The following is a 17,594-nucleotide window of genomic DNA, read 5'->3' on the forward strand; positions in this document are numbered from 1 at the left end:
ACCTCCAGGCAGTGTGACTGGGACAGTGCTGTCCACACTCAGCCGGCCTGGCTGTCCGTGGCGGGTGGGGAGACCGGAAAAGAGAACTCTCCTGGTAACTTGGTTCGGGACAGCGGCAGGCTTGTCGTCACCCAAAGCTCTGATGGCCCTTTACGCTGATTCTTCTCTCTCCTGCTGGGCGTCTGACCCTGAGCTGTGTGTCCCCTCCGGGGCTTCGTGCATCCTGTATGTCAGGGCCGTTGCCCCTCAGCTTGATGGGGCGGGGTCTCGAGCAGGTCGTTCCTCTGGGCGGTAGACATCGTGGGGCCCGTGGAGGTCTGGGCTCTGCGGCTGGGAATGTAAATCCGTGACTCAGCGGCAGAACTGGTCTCTGACTTCCGGGTTAAGCCTTTAATTCTCCTGAACGCTTGTTTTTGCTTCTTTCAAGTTGATGTCCTTGGGCCGGTCTGTCAGCAGCTGTGGGCGTTTCATCCCTGCTGCGGTGCTCCTCTCCCTCCCACGTGCCCTCTGGGGCCTTTGGCAAAGAGACAGGATGGACAGGCGGTTGGCCTTCTGCTGATTGCCAGGCAGCAGAGAGGAAGAGGCTTTGTCGTCTCTCCCGGAGAAGGCGGATCACTCGTACGTCACGGCCGTGTTTGATTTGCAAAGAACAACTACTTAGATTGCTTGAAAAGAAATGGTTTTTTCTTTTTTTCTTTTTAAGATTTATTGATTTGTCAGAGAGACAGAGAGAGAAACAGCACAAGGAGGGGGAGAGGCAGGCTCCCTGCCGAGCAAGGAGCTCGATGCGGGGCTCCGATGCGGGGCTCCGATGCGGGGCTCCATCCCAGGACTCTGGGATCATGACCTGAGCCGAAGGCAGGTGGCTAATCAGCTGAGCCCCCCAGGTGTCCCGAAAAGAACTGGTATTAACAGAGTCTGGATTCAGGCCGGGCCAGTCTCACCGGAAGCCCTAGTGTGGCAGCTGGAGATGCCACCGGCTTCAGGGGCGTGGAGGAACGCCATGGGCCAGGCCTCTGGGGGTGGGCTCCTTCCTGAGGGTTCAGCTGGCCTCCCCTGGGAGTTCCCATCTGCACCTCAGGAACCTTGTTTGTTGCGATGTTCACGGCTCTGGGGGTCTCTCGTTGCAGTCTGTGGAGGTCCCTGAGTCCCCGGGCTCTGACCTGTATGTGGGTGCGCTTCTCCCCCTGAGCACCGGCGCGTGGTGTCAGGGACACGGATGGGGGGAGGGCAGCTCACATGCAGGGGCTCCATGCTCGAGACTTCTCATAGGTGACAGCTCCCCTGGGTCCCGTTGGTGTTCTTGTGTTTGACTGTGATCAACCAGCCTGTGTGGGGGGAGCTGGGCTGTTTGGTGGTGTCGCTCCAGGCACTGTGGCGCTGCTGTCACCCGTTGCTGACGAGGTGACAGTTGCTCATGCACAGCCCTGACTCAGCAAGAATGTGTGCCACAGGCCCCCTGAGTGCTCTGGGGAGCGGGGCTGGCTCCCCGTCCGTCCATCAGGGCTCCTGCGCGTTCCTTCTGGAAGGCTGGCCACGGTGCAGGTGTCCCTTGCAGTCTGCATGAGGCCTGTGAGGACACTCCCAGAGTGGGGCGTTGGCTCTTCAAGGAAATGTCGGGAAGCGTAGGTGTTCAGCACTGAAAAGATTGAAAGACGTGTACGGCGAGAAGATTGTATTTTCTGTGTGCGGATTGTTTCTAAGCCAACGATTTAATTTTCCTTTTATCACAGTAGAGTGAGCCGAGGGTTAGATTAACTTCCCGTGTGTGGCATTTACCAGCGTTTCCTTCACACGGTGGCAGCAGCATCGGTCCCCTGTGGCGCTGACTGGACGAGCAGGGGCTGTTCCAGACCTGGGACCTTTATCTGGTGGGTGGGCTGGAATGTTGCAGCCGCTGGTCCAGGGCAAAGCAGCCGCAGTGTCAGTGAGGTTCTTTCTGCTCCTCGGGCAGGGTCACGTGTGGAAAACAGCCCCTCCCTCTGTGTGGGTCCCTCTTGGGAAGCGTCAACAGTGTGGTAACTTGGAGACTTCAGGGTTCGATCGTCATTTCTTTGTGTGAATTTTCAATAGCCCAGGACCTCGTGCTGGGAGAACCCGACTGGGGTCACGTCTGTCCCTTTCCTTCTTGGGGCATCCACCAAGTTTTCAGGGCACTAGCCTTGGTCCAGACCACACACTTGGTCACTTGGACCGTAGGCTGAATGATGGGGAGGCAAGGGAGGGAGGTTTTTTCCTCCAAAGCTTTCAGCTCTTGGTTGTCTGCGTGCGTAAGTTTGGAGAAGCACTGCAGGTGGTAAGTGTATCTTAAAGCGGGGGTACAGAGGCTGTCTCTGTTATCCTCAGTTCCACAGACATGTGCCAGAAGGTTGTACTTGATTGAAACATTAGGGAGAGATTTCTAAGAGGAATGGCTTAAGCAGTGTTAGAAAATTGCAAAGGATGTGCATTTTTGGAGAAAGGAGAGAGAAACACTCAAAACAATTTTGTTACCTACAGTGTGCAAAGCGGTGTGCTAGATGCTGGGGTGCAGCTGTGAGCTGGAGGGAAGGGCCCCGACCTGTCACTCCCGTGTCCTGTGGTCAGGACGCTGCCCCGTGGCTCACACTCTGCTCACACTGTGAGAAGCAGCTCAGGGCCAGGCGAACCCCGCCGACGGCAGGTCCTGTCTCCAGAGCAGGGTTGATGAGGACCTGGGGAAGAGGTGCTTCCTGGTGCCGGAGGCGGGTGTTGGAGGGAGGAGAGGGACAGCAGGTCCCTGGACTCACCCCATCCGCTTCTCAGGCCGCGGCACTTACGGAGGTTCTCAGGCCTTTTAAATGCCTGACAAAGTGCACTGCTTTGTGCTCAGGAGCAGCTCGTAAGTGAATTAATCGTAACACTGGTAGGATTAAACCTAGAAACACGTGCGTCATTTAGTTTTCACAATTCTTTATAATGAAAAAAATTTTTTTCGAGGATTTTATTTATTTATTTATTTGACAGGTAGCGAGAGAGGGAACACAAGCAGGGGGAGGGTCAGAGGGAGAAGCAGACTCCCCCGCTGAGCAGGGAGCCTGATGCGGGGCTCGATCCCGGGACCCTGGGATCATGACCTGAGCTGAAGTCACAGGCTTACCCGACTGAGCCACCCAGGTGCCCTGTCCACACGTTTTTAGGAATTGTGCAAATACCTGAGTGTGGTGAGTGAGGCTGCCTGCTTCTGTGCTGGCCTCCCCGCTGTGTGCGTGATGTGGCCAGTGGCCCTGTTGGCTCTTCCTGTGGGGGTCCAGTTACGGGTTCCTGTGCCGGTTTGACTGAAGTCACCTTTAGCAGGACTGCAGGCCACATGGTGGGTCTTCCCGCTCCAGAGCCCCCTGGTCCCAGCAGGTTGCTTTGATTACTTACTTGCTTGTTCACACTTAATGCTCATGCAGGCGCAGCCGTTTCCGGGATGCGGGGCTTCCGGGATGATCAGGGGCCAGTGCAGGTGGACTGGGCTCTGCTGGGGGAGCATTTCCCTGTCCCTTGGGAGGCCCTCTGTCAGCCCCCCAGGGCTGAGTTGCGTGTCTTGCACTGGCCTTGGGTTTGGTGTCGCCCTCCTAGTGCTCTGACATTGCGTAGCACTTCCTGTTCCCTGCTGCCAAGTAAGGACGACTCGGGAATTAATTCATTTATTCCGAGCTGGACTCACCACTTCGCCAAGAGAGCCACCCAGTATGTAACCCTGGTCTTCACAGTGTGCAAGTCTGTCATGCTGTCCCCTTGGTAATGACCATAGTCACCTTTCCAGGGGGTGAGGCCCGATGGGGGAGGTGGGCATGCTTGCAGAGCCCTGAAAGGTGGCCCAGACCCTGAACCGGGAGGGAGGCAGTTGCCAGGCCACTGACGTTGGCCACAATGTGAGTCAGTGTCCCCAGATGTGGCGAATGACAGATGTTAACTCCTCTGTGAAGCAGTTTGTGGGTGTCACGGGCCAGCAGGGTACGGCGTCCACGTTCACTTCGTCAGCCTTTCACTCCGTTGCTTTTCTGTCTGCGGGCTTTGGAACACATGGGCCTTGAATGTTTACACTCTAAGCTCTGAGTAGTACACGGGCATTTCTACCTTGTCACCCCTGTAGCCCCGTCTGTAGGTTGTGGGAAGACAGTAGAGCAGCCGTGAGAGCTCTTCTTTGCTTGTGGGTGTGGGGGTCACGCACGCTCTTCTGGATGGGGGTCATGCTGTTCTGTGCGTTCTAGGCATTTAGAGATGAAAGTCCTCAGATCATCCAGTTGCTTTGTAAGAAACACTTCCGGGTAGAGCCCAGTCCCTCACCAGACCTTTGTAGAGCTCGGTGTGATCCCTCCAGGAGGGACACGACAGGGCGTTGACCGTGGGGTGTGTGGGGACAGGCTGGGCATGTGAGCATGCTGGGGCCTGGACTCAGAGAATGAGGCCCCAGGTCTGAAGACAGGTATGGGACGGTCCCCTGTCATTCTTGAGACACTTGAGAATGGGGCTTGTGGGCAGGTGCGGGTATCCAAGGGCTAACCAGAGATGTGAAGCCGGAAAAGGGCGGATCCAGATGGGCCCTGAGTAACTAGGTGGGGAGAGCCCCTTGATGGGGAGCTGGGAAACCCAGGGCGCCTGCAGCCTAGGGGCTCGGTCACCAGGGCAGGGGTCCCAGCCACGGTCCCGTCAGACTGGACTGTGCTTGTTGGTCCCCTGCCTGCTAGGTGCAGAGTGACGTCGTGATTCCCGCACAGTGTTACGGGTGTTCACGTTCGCGTGTGGGTGCCTGGACGGTAGCGGTCGGCATTGACGCCTTCTCAGCTGTCAGATGGCCTTTTACATGTTCTGTTAATTTATTCATTCAATTAATGAATTAATTAATTTAATGTAGGCTTCATGCCCGGCGTGAGATCAAGCCCTGAGCTGAGATAAGGGTTGGACACTTTAACTGACGTTCCACTTTTCACATATTTGGAAAGGGTCTTTTCATTATAAAGAGTAAAGCTTATTCTGGGTTTTAATTTATTTTATTGTTAGTAATCTGAGTGCAGATTTCATATACACGGATTTTTACTTTGTGTGTTTTAGCGTCTCAAGCTTCTGTGGAAGGTTCTGCCAGTGGAGGATCCTGGCTAATGCCAGAAGGTGGGGAGCTGCCTGGGACCCAGACTTCTCCCCGTAGCTGGGGCTTGTCCTCCTGGACAGGTGTCTCTGGGGAGGTGCCGGAGCAGCCAGGTTTCACACGGTGGAGCACCAGCGGTCGTTCCGATGATAGCCTGGGCTAGAACTACCACCTGAGAACCTACTGGCAGTGTTGGATTGAAAGAGCGATAGGAGGTGTTTGCAGGGAGAGAGGAGCGCAGACACCCGGGTCTTACCATAAAAGGCTGTGCTCCTAGGGCCTCCTGGGTGGCGCAGTCGGCCGTCTGACTCTTGGTTTCTGCTCAGGTTGGGATCTTGGGATGGTGAGCTCGAGCTCCGTGTCAGGCCCTGTGCTCAGTGTGGGGTCTGCTTGACATTCTGCCTCCCACTCCCTCTGCCCTTCTCGCCTGTGGTCTTTCTCTCATATAAATGTTAAAGAAAAAAAAAAAGTTGCGGGGCACCCGGGTGGCTCATTTGGAGAAGCGTCTATCTTCGGCTCAGGTCCTGATCTCAGGATCCTGGGATCGAGCTCCACATCGGACTCCCTGCTTAGCAGTGAGTCTGCTTCTCCCTCTCCCCTCCCTCTGTGATCTCTCTTTCTTTTGCTCTCTGTCAGATAAATAAAACCTTAAAAAAAAAAAAGTTGTGCTCCTAAAGATGGTGTTTTTCCACCCCGAGGTTATGGACTAAGCAGTGCCCTGCTTTGAAATTGTGCACAGTCTGGAGAGAAGGCTTGTCCCACTCGGGACCTCTGGACCCTGTGGGGCGTGGATGGCATGGACGTACCCAGGCTGCATCCAGGGAGCCCCTCTGTGGGTGGCACGTCCTCCCAGTGTGAATCTCAGAGGGCTGGTGGGAGGTGGCTGTGGAGGAGGATGGGGAGGACATGCAGAGGGGCACAGCCTGGCACAGAGGGCGCCGGGAACGAGTCTGTGTGTTCTGAGCCCCAGGCAGTGAAGCCTTTGCGTGTGTCCGCAGGTGCCCTGGTCCCCTCTGTGCAGCTCACTGCTGGGTGGAGTGGCCGGCCAGTGTTGCCGGCAGAGCCGCATTGGCCCGAAGCGGCATTCGTATGCCCTGAAGGGTTAGTGTGCAGAAGCAGGGAGGGGCTTTGCTTATGTTTGGTCTGAGTGTGTTGGTATGTTTCGGTTGATTTTGTGTTGTTTTAGAGAGAGTGAGAGCATGAGCAGTGGGGCTGGGGGAGCGGGAGTGGCCGAGGGAGAAGCAGACGCTCCTTGCTTGGCCGCGAGCCTGACGTGGGGCCCCGTCCCTGGATCCTGGGATCAGGACCTGAACTGAAGGCAGACAGCTAACTGACGGAACCACCCAGCGGCCCACCGTTGATTTTTTTTTTAAAAGAAAGATGTGGGATTAGCTCTTAAAATAGGAAAACGGTCCTCAGGTTATTTTATAGTACAGTCCACAAAAAGTGATGTTTAAAAGTCCTTTTTTAATTTTATTATTATTATTTTTAAAGGTTTTATTTATTTATTTGACAGGGATCACAAGTAGGCAGAGAGGCAGGCAGAGAGGAAGGGAAGCAGGCTCCCCGCCGAGCAGAGAGCCCGATGCGGGACTCGATCCCAGGACCCTGAGATCATGACCTGAGCCGAAGGCAGAGGCTTAACCCACTGAGCCACCCAAGCGCCCCTAAAAATTTTTTTTTTTTTTAAAAAAAAAAAAAAACACCACTCTTTGCATGTCTGGATTGTGTTTCTAGCTTTGCGGTGGTAAAATGGTAGATAGACTATGTTGAGCCTAAGGTTCCTTGAGGGGTCACTTGGGACCAGAGAGACCGCACAGTCATCACAGTCTAGGCAGGTGTTCCTGGGCAAGTGCACCTGCTTGTCCCGCCTTGTGGAAACCACCACAGTGGTCAGGGGGCACTTGCTTGGACATCTGGCCCCTTCCTTAAACCTCCTGGTGACCAGGAGACAGGGGTGGGGGAAGAGGTGCCAGATCTAACCCAGAGGACGCTGCGTGGCGCGGAGCCCATGGCCTTAAAGGTCAGCGATCCAGGCTTCGTGGCATAGTCTGTCATGGCCACACTTCCCTAGTGCCTGCCTCTGTCCCAGGGGTGGGCTGGGGAGTTCTGCGGAGGGTGTACGGGGCCTTGTGGGGTATCCCTGGGGGGAGGTGTGATGCGGAGCCAGAAATCTCACTGCCTGGAAGTCACCGCTTTTGCTGTTTTGGCTGATAGGGGCCCCGTGTGAGCAGCCGTCCCTCCGTGTGATGCTCGCAGGGCAGTCCTGGGCTCACTAGGTCGGCCGTCTCGTGTCTTGTGGTGGATAGAGTGCCCCTTCCTCCCGTTGGCTGGAGAAGGGCCTGGCGCTGGGAGTGCTGGTCCTCGTCAGGACTCTGCGCGAGTCCCAGCACTGTGTGTCACCGAGGTTATGAACGTTCTCCTGTCGTGAGATGCTGTCTTGGACGGCAGTGTGAACAGTGTCGCGTGCTCTGGGGGTTCGTTCCCCATTCTCAGCAGCAGCGGTCTCTTCCGCCTGTTCCCAACTGTGGCTGCACCAGGGCAGACGCCTCCTGGGTAGCCTGTGGCTCTCGGTGGAGATCTGAGGGCACACTGAGGCCGTGGGACTCTGGGGCTGCCCCCCACCTCTGGGTCATGTTTCTGACTCTGTGGGAGGGGCTTTGTACACAGAGTGGTGCCCTGCTCCCTGTCCTTGGGGTCAAGGGTGCAGCCGGTTCAGGGTCAGCCTGTCAGCCCTCCACCCACGGCTTCTCACCTGGTGCATCACTGGTGTGTCTGGGGATCGCTGTTGGCCGTCAGGTGTGCTCACCCTCTTTTCGGCTCCATCTCCTCTTGGGTTGGGGCGTTCGTAGTTGTGGGTGCGTGTGAGCTCTTCACGTGGAATCCCCACTGTGGTCCATTTGCACGCGTTGGTTCCTTGCTTTGGTGTGTTGATCTGTTGAGACCCCAACGCTGCACACAGTAGCATGTGCCCCATCGTTAGAAATGTGCTTCCCGTCCTGATCGCAGACGTTTGCCTGCCTCTTTCTTCTAGTCATGTTAGGGTTTCATTCTAGCACCATTTTGAGATCTGTCACCACTTGGGTGTCTCTGGTGACTTGTTTTCATTAGCGAGTTCTGCATGTCACAGATGTCTAGGAAATGCCAGGTGACCCGTGTTCATTGTGACGTTGGCCTGCGGAGGGTGTGGAGCCAGAGGGACCACCCTGACTCCAGGCCGATGGGGGCTTGTGGCCTCCCGTTCTCAATCCCGTTCTCATCCCCAGCACCAGGGGCTTCGCGTTACAGCTTGACCTTAGGTTGGAATGCGTGCCCAGCTTGACCTTAGGTTGGAATGCGTGCCCAGCTTGACCTTAGGTTGGAATGCGTGCCCAGCTTGACCTTAGGTTGGAATACATGCCCAGTCGAGCCCCCTTGCTGCCCTCGTCAGAGCTTGCGTCCTCTGACCTCACGGGTTTTCCTCCTGCTTTGTCAGCATCCCTGCTCTGCCTCACACCCTTATCGTGGGGAGGAGGTGCCATGCTGCCTGCAAGCAGGGCACCCCCCATGCAGTCCCTACTTCCACGCTGTCCGACAGGTTGCGGTGGTGCTGGGAGTGGGGCCTTTCCTTGCGTCCCCCAGCCCTGGCCGCCTGGGACGAGCAGCGGAGGCCCTGCTGGCCGAGCTTGCTTGCAGTCCTGGTGCCTTCCTGAGCCCGCCTGCCTGCTGCCAGCCCCGGCAAGGCTGGGTGGCCCCCACTTCTGCAGCCGCATGGGTTCTGGGTTCAGCAGGGTCCCCTCCAGGGCTCACCATCTGCCTCCTGGGCTTTCTCAGCCTGGTTTCTGGAGGCTCATCGCTGCCTGTGTGTCTCTCCTGGCAGCTGCTTTTCCACTGGTGGGTAGTAGTCCGTGCCAGCTGTGCGTTTGAACTCCCCCCCGGAAGGGCGCATGTGTGGTTTCTGTGGGGTGGGGGTGACAAGTGAGGTTGCCGTCAGCGTCTGTGTGCCCCTGCCGGTGCGGGGGGGTCTTTGTCCCTCAGGGGTGAAGGCTGAAGACTCGACTCCCTGGGCCATGCGGTGGGTCCACGCGCAGCCGTGGGTTTGCTCTCGTGTCGATGGAAGCTCAGCTGACCGCGAGGGCGCGTTACGCAGGTTACTGCTAATGGAGCAGACGAAGAGGCGAGGGGAGGTGAGGAGGTGTTTTGTTTTAATGTTTGTAGACAAGTCATTTTGAGAGACTCAGTCAGAAAACTTAGTCCCCACTTCCTGAGGAACAATTCTGTGGACAGTTTGGATGGTTTGGGGACCGGGGCAGGCCATGTCCTAGAGAGCTGGGGGCAGCCCCGGCGTCCCCACATTCCGTATGACCTGGGACCTGGATTTAATCGGCGTCTCTAGCTGTCTGATGTAGGGAGTGGTTTTCCTGGACCTGCTCCGTTGTCCTCAGGGGAAGCCCGGTTCGACCCTGGGCTCAGGTGGGCTCAGGCTCTGTGGAGCTGCCGTCCACGGCCGGGGGAGAGGACGCGCCCGGTGGAGGAGTAGATGCTGCTGGGCCTCGCCGCAGTCTTGCTTGGCGATGCTCTTGTTCGAGAAGTTCTGGCCCAGGTAAGACTGCGGGCTCCCGTCCGGAAACAGCGCGTTCCTTCCGTCCTGCGGCGGCTCGCGTGCATCGTGAGGGTGGTGGAGTCCATCCAGCCTGGATCGTGCTTCCCATGGTGCCCGCTGCGGGAGAGTCTGTGTGCGGCCTCACGACAGACGCACCTCGGCGGCCAGCGCGCACCGAGGGCGACGGTGGACAGGGGCTTTCCCACAGGGAAGCTGTGGGAAGGTTCGCGGGCCCACACGGCCCTGGGACTTGCCTGTGGCAGGGGAGCGGGCTCTGTGGGGGCTCCCCCTGGGGCAGGGGAGTGGGGAGCCAGCCGGCGCATGGGCCGGGCGCCGAGCCCCGGCAGCTCTTCCCGTGGTGGTGGGCTGGGGTCCCTCCCCGGCCAAGGCGAGGCCGGCACACAAGCCTGCACGTCCCCTCTGTGTGGAGTGGCCGCTGCCGCCTGCAGCCCAGCTAGGGGCCTTTGGGGCAGTTTTCCAGAAATGTCCTGTGGGACCTGAGAACCGACATGTCTGGGGAACTATTCTGTCCATCATTTCCTCTTGCCCCCCAGCACCTTCAACACTGGCTTTTCTTCTGAGCAAGTTGGACTGCATTTCTGAGGGAGGTATGACGGCTGTTTGTCCCGGTGGCTGAGGTGGAAGTCTGTGGTGTCGTGCACGCCTGCGCCCGGGAGGGCCCTGCTCTCTGGGTCTGTGGGAGGCTCCACATGCAGCCCCGGTGTGCGACGGGGCCGTGTGGCCCGCGCCTCCCGGAGACACGGCTCCATGCCGCGAGCCCTCCAGTGAGGGGTTTGCGTCCTCAATCGGTGCGATCCGTGACTTACCAGAAGACGCAACGTCTGTGCAGGCTGTGACGATTTCTTTCACGGGTGGATGCTTTCTGCCGCTGCGAGGAAGGCCCCTCGGGCCCCCTGGGTGCACAGCGTGCCGGCCCTGCAGCGGGCTGTGGCACTCTCGGGGTTAAGTCATTTCTCTCACCTGGAGGCTGCTTTGTCCTTAGGCGGTTGGCGTTAGACAAATGACATGCTGTCTGGAGAGAAGGGTATTTAAATGACATCGCAGGTCTCCGGGTTGCCAAAAGGAAGCCCTCTGGGAATCTTATATATTTGACATGCATTTGCGTGTGTAACTGGAACCATGAGAAGGGTTTTTGTTCAAAGCTGTTGAAGAGTTTCCTTATTTTAAACCTGTTGAATCTGGAAAGAGTGGTTAGATTTTGAACTTTTTCTGATCATGACTTCTCCTGAAAGTTTGGAGCAGTGACTGTTTCTGCTCCATGGACGGCCCCCCCCGCCCCAGAGTCTGTGGGAGCTTCTCTGGGTGCCCTGCGTGGCCGCCGAGGCTGGTCTGTCTCTTTACACAGAGGAGGCTGGAGGGTGCTCAGAGTCTGGTGGCCGCAAACGGCCCCGCCAGCCCCTGCTCCCTGAGGTCGCTGCTCCTGGGGCCACCGTGGGATGGGTCGGACCTGACAGGCCCAAGTTTCCAGTTGCTTGTTGAGGAAATCCACCGTCTCCCGTGTGCTCCTCTGAGCTGGCTCTTTCACTTTCCGCACGTCAGAGCAGGAGGCGAACGTCCCTGCCGTCTTCTGTGGGCCCCTGTCCCGTCGTGAGGCCCCTGTCGCTTGCTGGCGGCCATGTCTTCCCCTGCCCTGGAGGCTCCGCCGCTGATGTCTGTCGCAGATGTCAGGGAGGGGTCATCGGAGGCTTCTGAGCAGAGTGACAGATTCGTGACTTTGAAGAGCTCTGCATCCAGCGCTTGGGTGGAGCTTGGCTAGGCATCCCCGCGGGCCGGTGTTGCTGGTGGGCGGCCCCTCAAGGCCCCGCAGTGTGGGCCTCTGTGTCTCTGACCAGTTTCTGCAGGAGGACAGAGGAGTCCAGTTACCTGTGGCACATGGGCACATGTGGGTTCTGGGCACAAAGTCAGGGTGTGTCTGTGGTGGGGGGGTCACTGTGGCCTGCGTTCCCCACTGGTCTGCTGTCCCTGTACTGGGGAGCTGAGTCTGAGTACCAGCGCTCAGGGGCTGACCTTTTCTCACTCCTGGGGACAGAGTGGGCCAGATGGACCAAGGTTGGACCCACTAACTAGGCTGGCAATTTGCCCAGCAGTGCTGGTCAGACTGTGACATGGTCTGTGTGCGAGTCGCGGTGGAGGCCCATTAGTGGAGTCCATTCCGGCCATTTGTGTCCTTTTCGTCATGACTGACAGACCTCACTGGCCAGTAAAGTGACACTTTGGAAAGCCATTCCACTCTCCCTTGGGAACACACCACTGGGCTCCCTGATCTGGGGTCAGGCTCGGGGGGTGCGATGGGAGTGACCTCAAGGTCGAGCCGACCTGAGCTGGGGGCTGTATCCATGTGGAGGTGGGCTTCTTGCAGGGGCCACCGAGCAATCCTGATGTGACAGTGGGTGTGACGCCTGCCTGAAGTCGACATCCGTGGCACTGGCCACGTCACTCCTAGTTGTCCGTCTTGAAATTGATTTTGTCCAGTGGACCGATAAATTGGGACTCAGCAGTTAGCATCCAGGTTCCCCTCGGGCTATAGAATTGCTGAGCAGTCTTACCCAGAGCTGTCTGGGTGGCCAAGCCGCAGTGACAGTCTTAGGGGCCCTGGCATGGCAGTGGTAGTGCGTTTACATGGTGCTTTCCTCCCGAAGGTGCCACAGCCTATTAGTTTTCACAGCCGTTGGACCGCGAATGGGCTGTCCTATTAGCGAGGAAAGTGGATGTGAACAACACTAGAACACTAGGAGTAGTTCCAGGTGACCTGGAATTTCCCCGGGTAGAACCACTGAAGGCCCATTGGAAGCATTATAGAGTTGGTTTAGTTCAAGTTAATATAATAGTTTAAAAATCACTGATTCGGTTTAACTACGTCACAGCAGCTGGGATGGTGCCCTCTCGTTTGCTTTGGTCCTTGTACACGCTCCAGGAGCCTTGATTATAATGTTCGTTAGCCATTCACGAAGACCGACAGGTGTTCTTGCAGAACATTGAGCTCCTTCCCGGTGTGCCGACTGGTGGGGGCAGAGCCTGCTTAGCGAGGTCTGCCTGGCTTGGAGAAGGCTCCAGGGCCTTTGCAGCAGGGAGAAGCTGTGCTCCCGTGTGGCCTAACGAGATGCAAGGCGTGGGGGCGCTGGGACCTCTCGAGAGGGAGCCCAGGGAGCCGCCTGGGCAGGTTCTCTCCTCTTAAGGGAGTCGTTAGAGCGGCGCCGAGCGCGGGTAGTGGTACTGCAGTGACCGAGGGTCTGGCCAAGAACGCGAGAGGAGTTGGGGAGGTCCCCGCTAGAGGCGCAGCGGCTACGGGGAGGGGGGCCTCAGTGTCACGGGGAAGTGAGGAGCGGCGGCTCTGGGATACCGGCCACGCCCTGACCTGTGCCCCAGAAGATGGTGTGTGTGGCCTCTGGCTGAGGTGGGACACGTGGGGGAGACAGGCCCAGTTTCAGCCCTTGTGGCACTGGAGGGGCACATCCCACAGGGGCTGCCCTGCTGCCTCTCTGTTGAGGAAACGAGAACTCAGCAAGGGGGTGGGCTCCAGGTTTGGGGTCTTGGCGTGCTTGATGTGGTGCCCCGGTGCTCCGTGCTCCCTGGGACAGCTAGTACCGGTGCCCTTAGTTGGTCCCTTTGTTGACCCTGGCTGAGATGGGTCTACGCCGTCACTTTACAGCTTGCACAGTGTTGCTAACACTGTGTTTTTGAGCTGTTTGTTAATAACTTATTTTGGAGTATGCTTATATACTGTAAGTAAATTTATGTTAATTATTTATAATAAAGTAAAAGGGATCACCATATGTATATAAAAAGTGTAAGAATCAAATCTACTTTTTGTTGTTATTTATATAGAATCGAACACCCTTAGATGCAGAAAGGCAGAGGGGAAATTTGTGTTTGATATTCATTGTCTTACTGTTGTTTCTTTTGATTTTTTTGCTCAAGGCTCTTTCTGGTACGTTTTCTCAGAAGATGATTTCTGGGAGGGTAGCTGCTCGGGAGATCGCTGCTTCGTTTTGCGTAAACCCCCACCTGGAATGTCTTCTCCGACAGTGTGCGTGTAACCTCGCTGGTCTTCTTGTCGAACAGGCAGGACAGCGTGAGGTGTACCGTGAGGCGCTTGTGGCGGCGCCGGACTCCTGGGCAGGCCTGGCACACACGCGCACAAGGGGCTGAGGCCGGTCCCCTCTTGGGCTGCCTCTTGGTCACACGGTGTGCCGGCGTTTAGCTTCGTTCTTTCTCCCGTCCGGGGTCGATCCCTGTCGCCGGCCTGTCCTCCTTGATGGGACAGGTGTGTGGTGCTCATCTGCAGTGAGGACCCGGCGCGGGGTGGGAGGCTGCTGGGACAGCGACCTGGGGCCTGGGGTGGGAAGCTGCTGGAGCGCAGGAGGCTGTGGCCGTGTGCGCTGGTGGAACGACACGCTCCCTCCCTTCACGCAGCTGACCGCCCCTGGCCGTGTGGCCGTGTCCTCTGCCCTTCCACTGTCCGACCCAGGGTGTTACAGGCCACATGTTGCTGGACATGGTCATGCCCGTGTGCCACCAGTGCCTGGGAGCGTCTCCTCTGAGAACAGGTCCTCACTGGTTTCTACTTCTGAAGCTCTCCAGACACCAGAGTGAGCTGTCAGTGGGCTTTATGCCGCATGGTTGTTGGGTTCGGATCAGCAAATTGGGACTTAGAGCATGGGCTTTCAGAAAGTCCCATTGAGTGTGACTTCTAAAAAAAAATTAATATTCTCTCTTTGAATTGCAAATTAAAATTTTTTCTTAGCTATTTTTTTCCTATCATATTTTCCTATTATAATAATTTTAAGAGCCCCCCTTTTTTTTTTTTTGAAAGATTTTATTTGTGTATTTGACAGAGATCACAAGTAGGCAGAAGGCAGGCAGAGAGAGAGGGGGAAGCAGGCTCCCTGCTGAGCAGAGAGCCTGATGCGGGGCTCGATCCCAGGACCCTGAGATCATGACCTGAGCCGAAGGCAGGATCTTAACCCACTGAGCCGCCCAGGTGCCCTTGCGGGCAGCTTTTAAAAGATGTTTCCACTGATTTGAGCTGGCAAACTTCTCTTTTCCTTCCAGACGCTTGCTTTCTGACCAGCTGGCTTTGGGGTGGACAGTACCTGTCCCTGGGGCTGCGGAGGCAGCAGGTGTGATGCTGGCCTGTACTCACGGTCTTTGTCTCCTATGCAGTTGTCCCTGTGATCCTGAAGGCGCTGACCTATGAGGAGAAGCGGGGTTCCTGCAGCGTGGGCACCAATGTTAGAGACGCCGCCTGCTACGTGTGCTGGGCCTTTGCACGTGCCTATGAGCCCCAGGAGCTGCAGCCCTTCGTGGCTGCCATTTCCAGGTAACGTCCGTCAGAGCCGTGGCGGGGTCAGGTGTGCCCCTGGGTTGTCCCTGGGATCGTAGCCTCCTGAGAGCACGGGAAGCAGCCAGTGTGGTACCTTTCCCAGAAGAAATAGGTATTAATGAGCTAATGATACAATTTTAAGGGTGATCTGTAGAAAAGAAGCAGCTCATGAGTGGAGATCCTTTCTCATGGGTGAGCAGTTCAAACTACACGTGCTGAGGAGGAACGTTCTGGAGGCTTTGGCCTGTGGCTAGCAGGTCCTTAGAGAAAGGGGGTCTGTGTTGTAGGTGGCATGGAAGAAGCACAGGTTCTTCTGTGCTCGAACAGAAGAACCTGTGGGGTTCGAACTCGGTCAGGTGAGCTGTGCTGAGAGTGTGTGTGTTCTGTCGGGAGAAGTTCTGGAACTTCAGATGGAGTTCCTAGGGAAGGCTCGGGAGGGCGGGAAGAAGCTGCTTTTGTTGAGGGGCTGCGTTTTGTCCAGCCCTCATTTTCAAGTTTTATGGACTTGCCCCTGAGATTCACTTAAGGCAACATGTGTTGACGAGCTTCACTGTCTGTGCCTTTGAAATGAAAATCAGCTCTCTGGAGAGCAGGTTTGTGAGGTAGGGGCGATGTATTTCCTCTGGTTCTCTGGGGAGAAAAGTGACAGTGGCAGACGCGTGACCTCCCCAGAACCCTGTGTGGACCGCGGCATGCCTGGGCTCCGCCTGAGCTCCTCGGCCCTCGGCCTCCCGCTCTGCGTGCCCAGCTGAGCCTCCTGAAGGTGGCTCGGGTCCTGTGACATCATGCTCCAGTTTTAGGATCAGATGCTTTTTCGCTTGGAAAAGTACAAAACAGATGTGTTCCCAGTAGAGTGGGTTTTTAAGTTAATGTTTGTACTCTGATTTGTTTTTCCGTCTTTGGACTGAAATAAGTTTCTTTGAGTAGAAAGATGTCAGGTCTCCGCTTCTTGTGGTTTAAGTAGCCGGGGGAGGGGCACTGAGCCAGGCGGCAGCCTCTGTGTTAGTCACAGGCGAAATGCTTACCTGCCACTTTTACTGGGAGCCGGAGTTCGAAATGGTGCTCGGGCCGTGGACGTGCCCTCCCCCAGCTCTTGAGGAGGCCGAGGTTTGTGCGTGAGACCCTGCAGGCCTTAACACCTGGGAGCGCGGCCCTCTAGCTCCGGTGTCCCTGGCGCCTGCGGGAATGGCTGGCCTGCCCAGCAAGCGGCCAGCGTCTCGGGTCCTGCAGCTGTCCCTTGGGGGTGCAGAGGGACAGGGGACTGGAGCACCACTCTGTTCTCACTGGTGTCCCGTGCTTCCAGGATCTGAGGGCTGGGAGTGGGGCCTCAGGGCTGTTTGCCGCCTGTGCTGTGCAGCTGGGGCCTCTGTTGCCCAGTCTTGACTCCAACAACGAAGTGAAGCCTCCAGAGGAGCCTGAGGATTCCGACCGGGTCAGGGAGATAAAGCGCTTCCGAGGAAGTCATAAAGAGGCCCAGCGCCTCCCAGCCGGGTCCACCTGGGGAAGTGCAGGGCGGGGCACGGGGGCTGGTCTACGGAGGTGCTGTCCTGCAGAACCTGAGTCCAGGGCGCCCGGGGGGCAGAGGGAGGCTGCGTGCACCTGCGTCCCTCACGGGCCGTCACCGCGGCTGCTGGTGATCCTCAGGGAGCAGCGAGGGCCAGGCTGCCGGGGGAGCCTCTCCCGGCTCCTGGGTCCTGCCCGCGCCGTGTCCGAGCTGGCCACCTGCCACACTTGTTCTCTGCACCGTGAACTGGCTTGAGGGAAGGCCCTGCCCGCTGCTTGCTTGTCCTGCCCCTCCACTTTGTGGAAGTTCTTCTGTAGCTAGAGTGTGAAAGCAAAAAACGTACTTACTGTTGATGTCAGTCACAGAGCAAACTTGTTGAGGTTGGTCCTGTCTCGTGCTGTCAGGCGTGGTAGGGGCCGTGGTCTTCCCACCCCACGGAGGCCGAGCAAGTGATGGTGTTCGGGACAGCTGCCCGGAGTCTCGCAGCAGGCAGGTGCCGGGCTGGGCCTGTGCCGGAGGCAGACACCCGGGCCCGGCTCTGCGTGAGTGCGCAGCCGGCCTCTGCTGCGAGTTCCCGACGGCGTGCTCTGCGGCAGACACACGCTGCTTCAGGGGGACCTGGCCCCTGACGTGGTTGTTCCCCTTTCAGAGTGCAAACAGCCCTAACACACTTGTTTTTGAGTTTTACATTTGCCTGGGAGCTATAAGCTTCACAGGAATCTGTGTCCCTGCTTTCTCCAGGGACCCTCCTCAGTCCCGCCGGATGGGAGGAAATAGGGCCCAGGGCTAAATGGTTGCCAAAGGCCACGGGACCAAAGTGAGGCTTCGCTCACCTGGAGAGGAACCCTGCACGTCCAGAAGGCCGAGTGACCATCACACACGCTGTTCTGTACTTGGGGGGAAGCTTCTTATGGCACCACAGGGTCCCAACTCTAATGTCCCCAGTCATGTGTGGGCCCAGGGCTCTTGTCCAGGGCTCTGGGTTTTGGAAAGGAGGCTCTTCTCACCACAGGCAAAGCTGTGTTCTGCAACGTCAGAGCTCACCGTTGTTCCCAGTCTCTGATGTTAT

The 17,594-nt window shown here is 57.3% G+C and overlaps 1 protein-coding gene across 2 annotated transcripts in view; it reads left to right on the plus strand.

Annotated features, from left to right (window-relative positions):
• TBCD (tubulin folding cofactor D) overlaps positions 1–17,594 on the plus strand; it is a 156,375-nt gene that overhangs the window by 74,357 nt on the left and 64,424 nt on the right. For both annotated transcript variants that reach the window (XM_032319683.1, XM_032319684.1), the window contains exon 14: positions 14,862–15,018. In XM_032319683.1, the coding sequence (XP_032175574.1) occupies positions 14,862–15,018 (157 nt within the window). The remainder of the gene's footprint in view (positions 1–14,861; positions 15,019–17,594) is intronic.

This window comes from Mustela erminea, chromosome 18 (genome assembly GCF_009829155.1).
Source record: "Mustela erminea isolate mMusErm1 chromosome 18, mMusErm1.Pri, whole genome shotgun sequence".
NCBI classification, from domain to species: domain Eukaryota; kingdom Metazoa; phylum Chordata; class Mammalia; order Carnivora; family Mustelidae; genus Mustela; species Mustela erminea.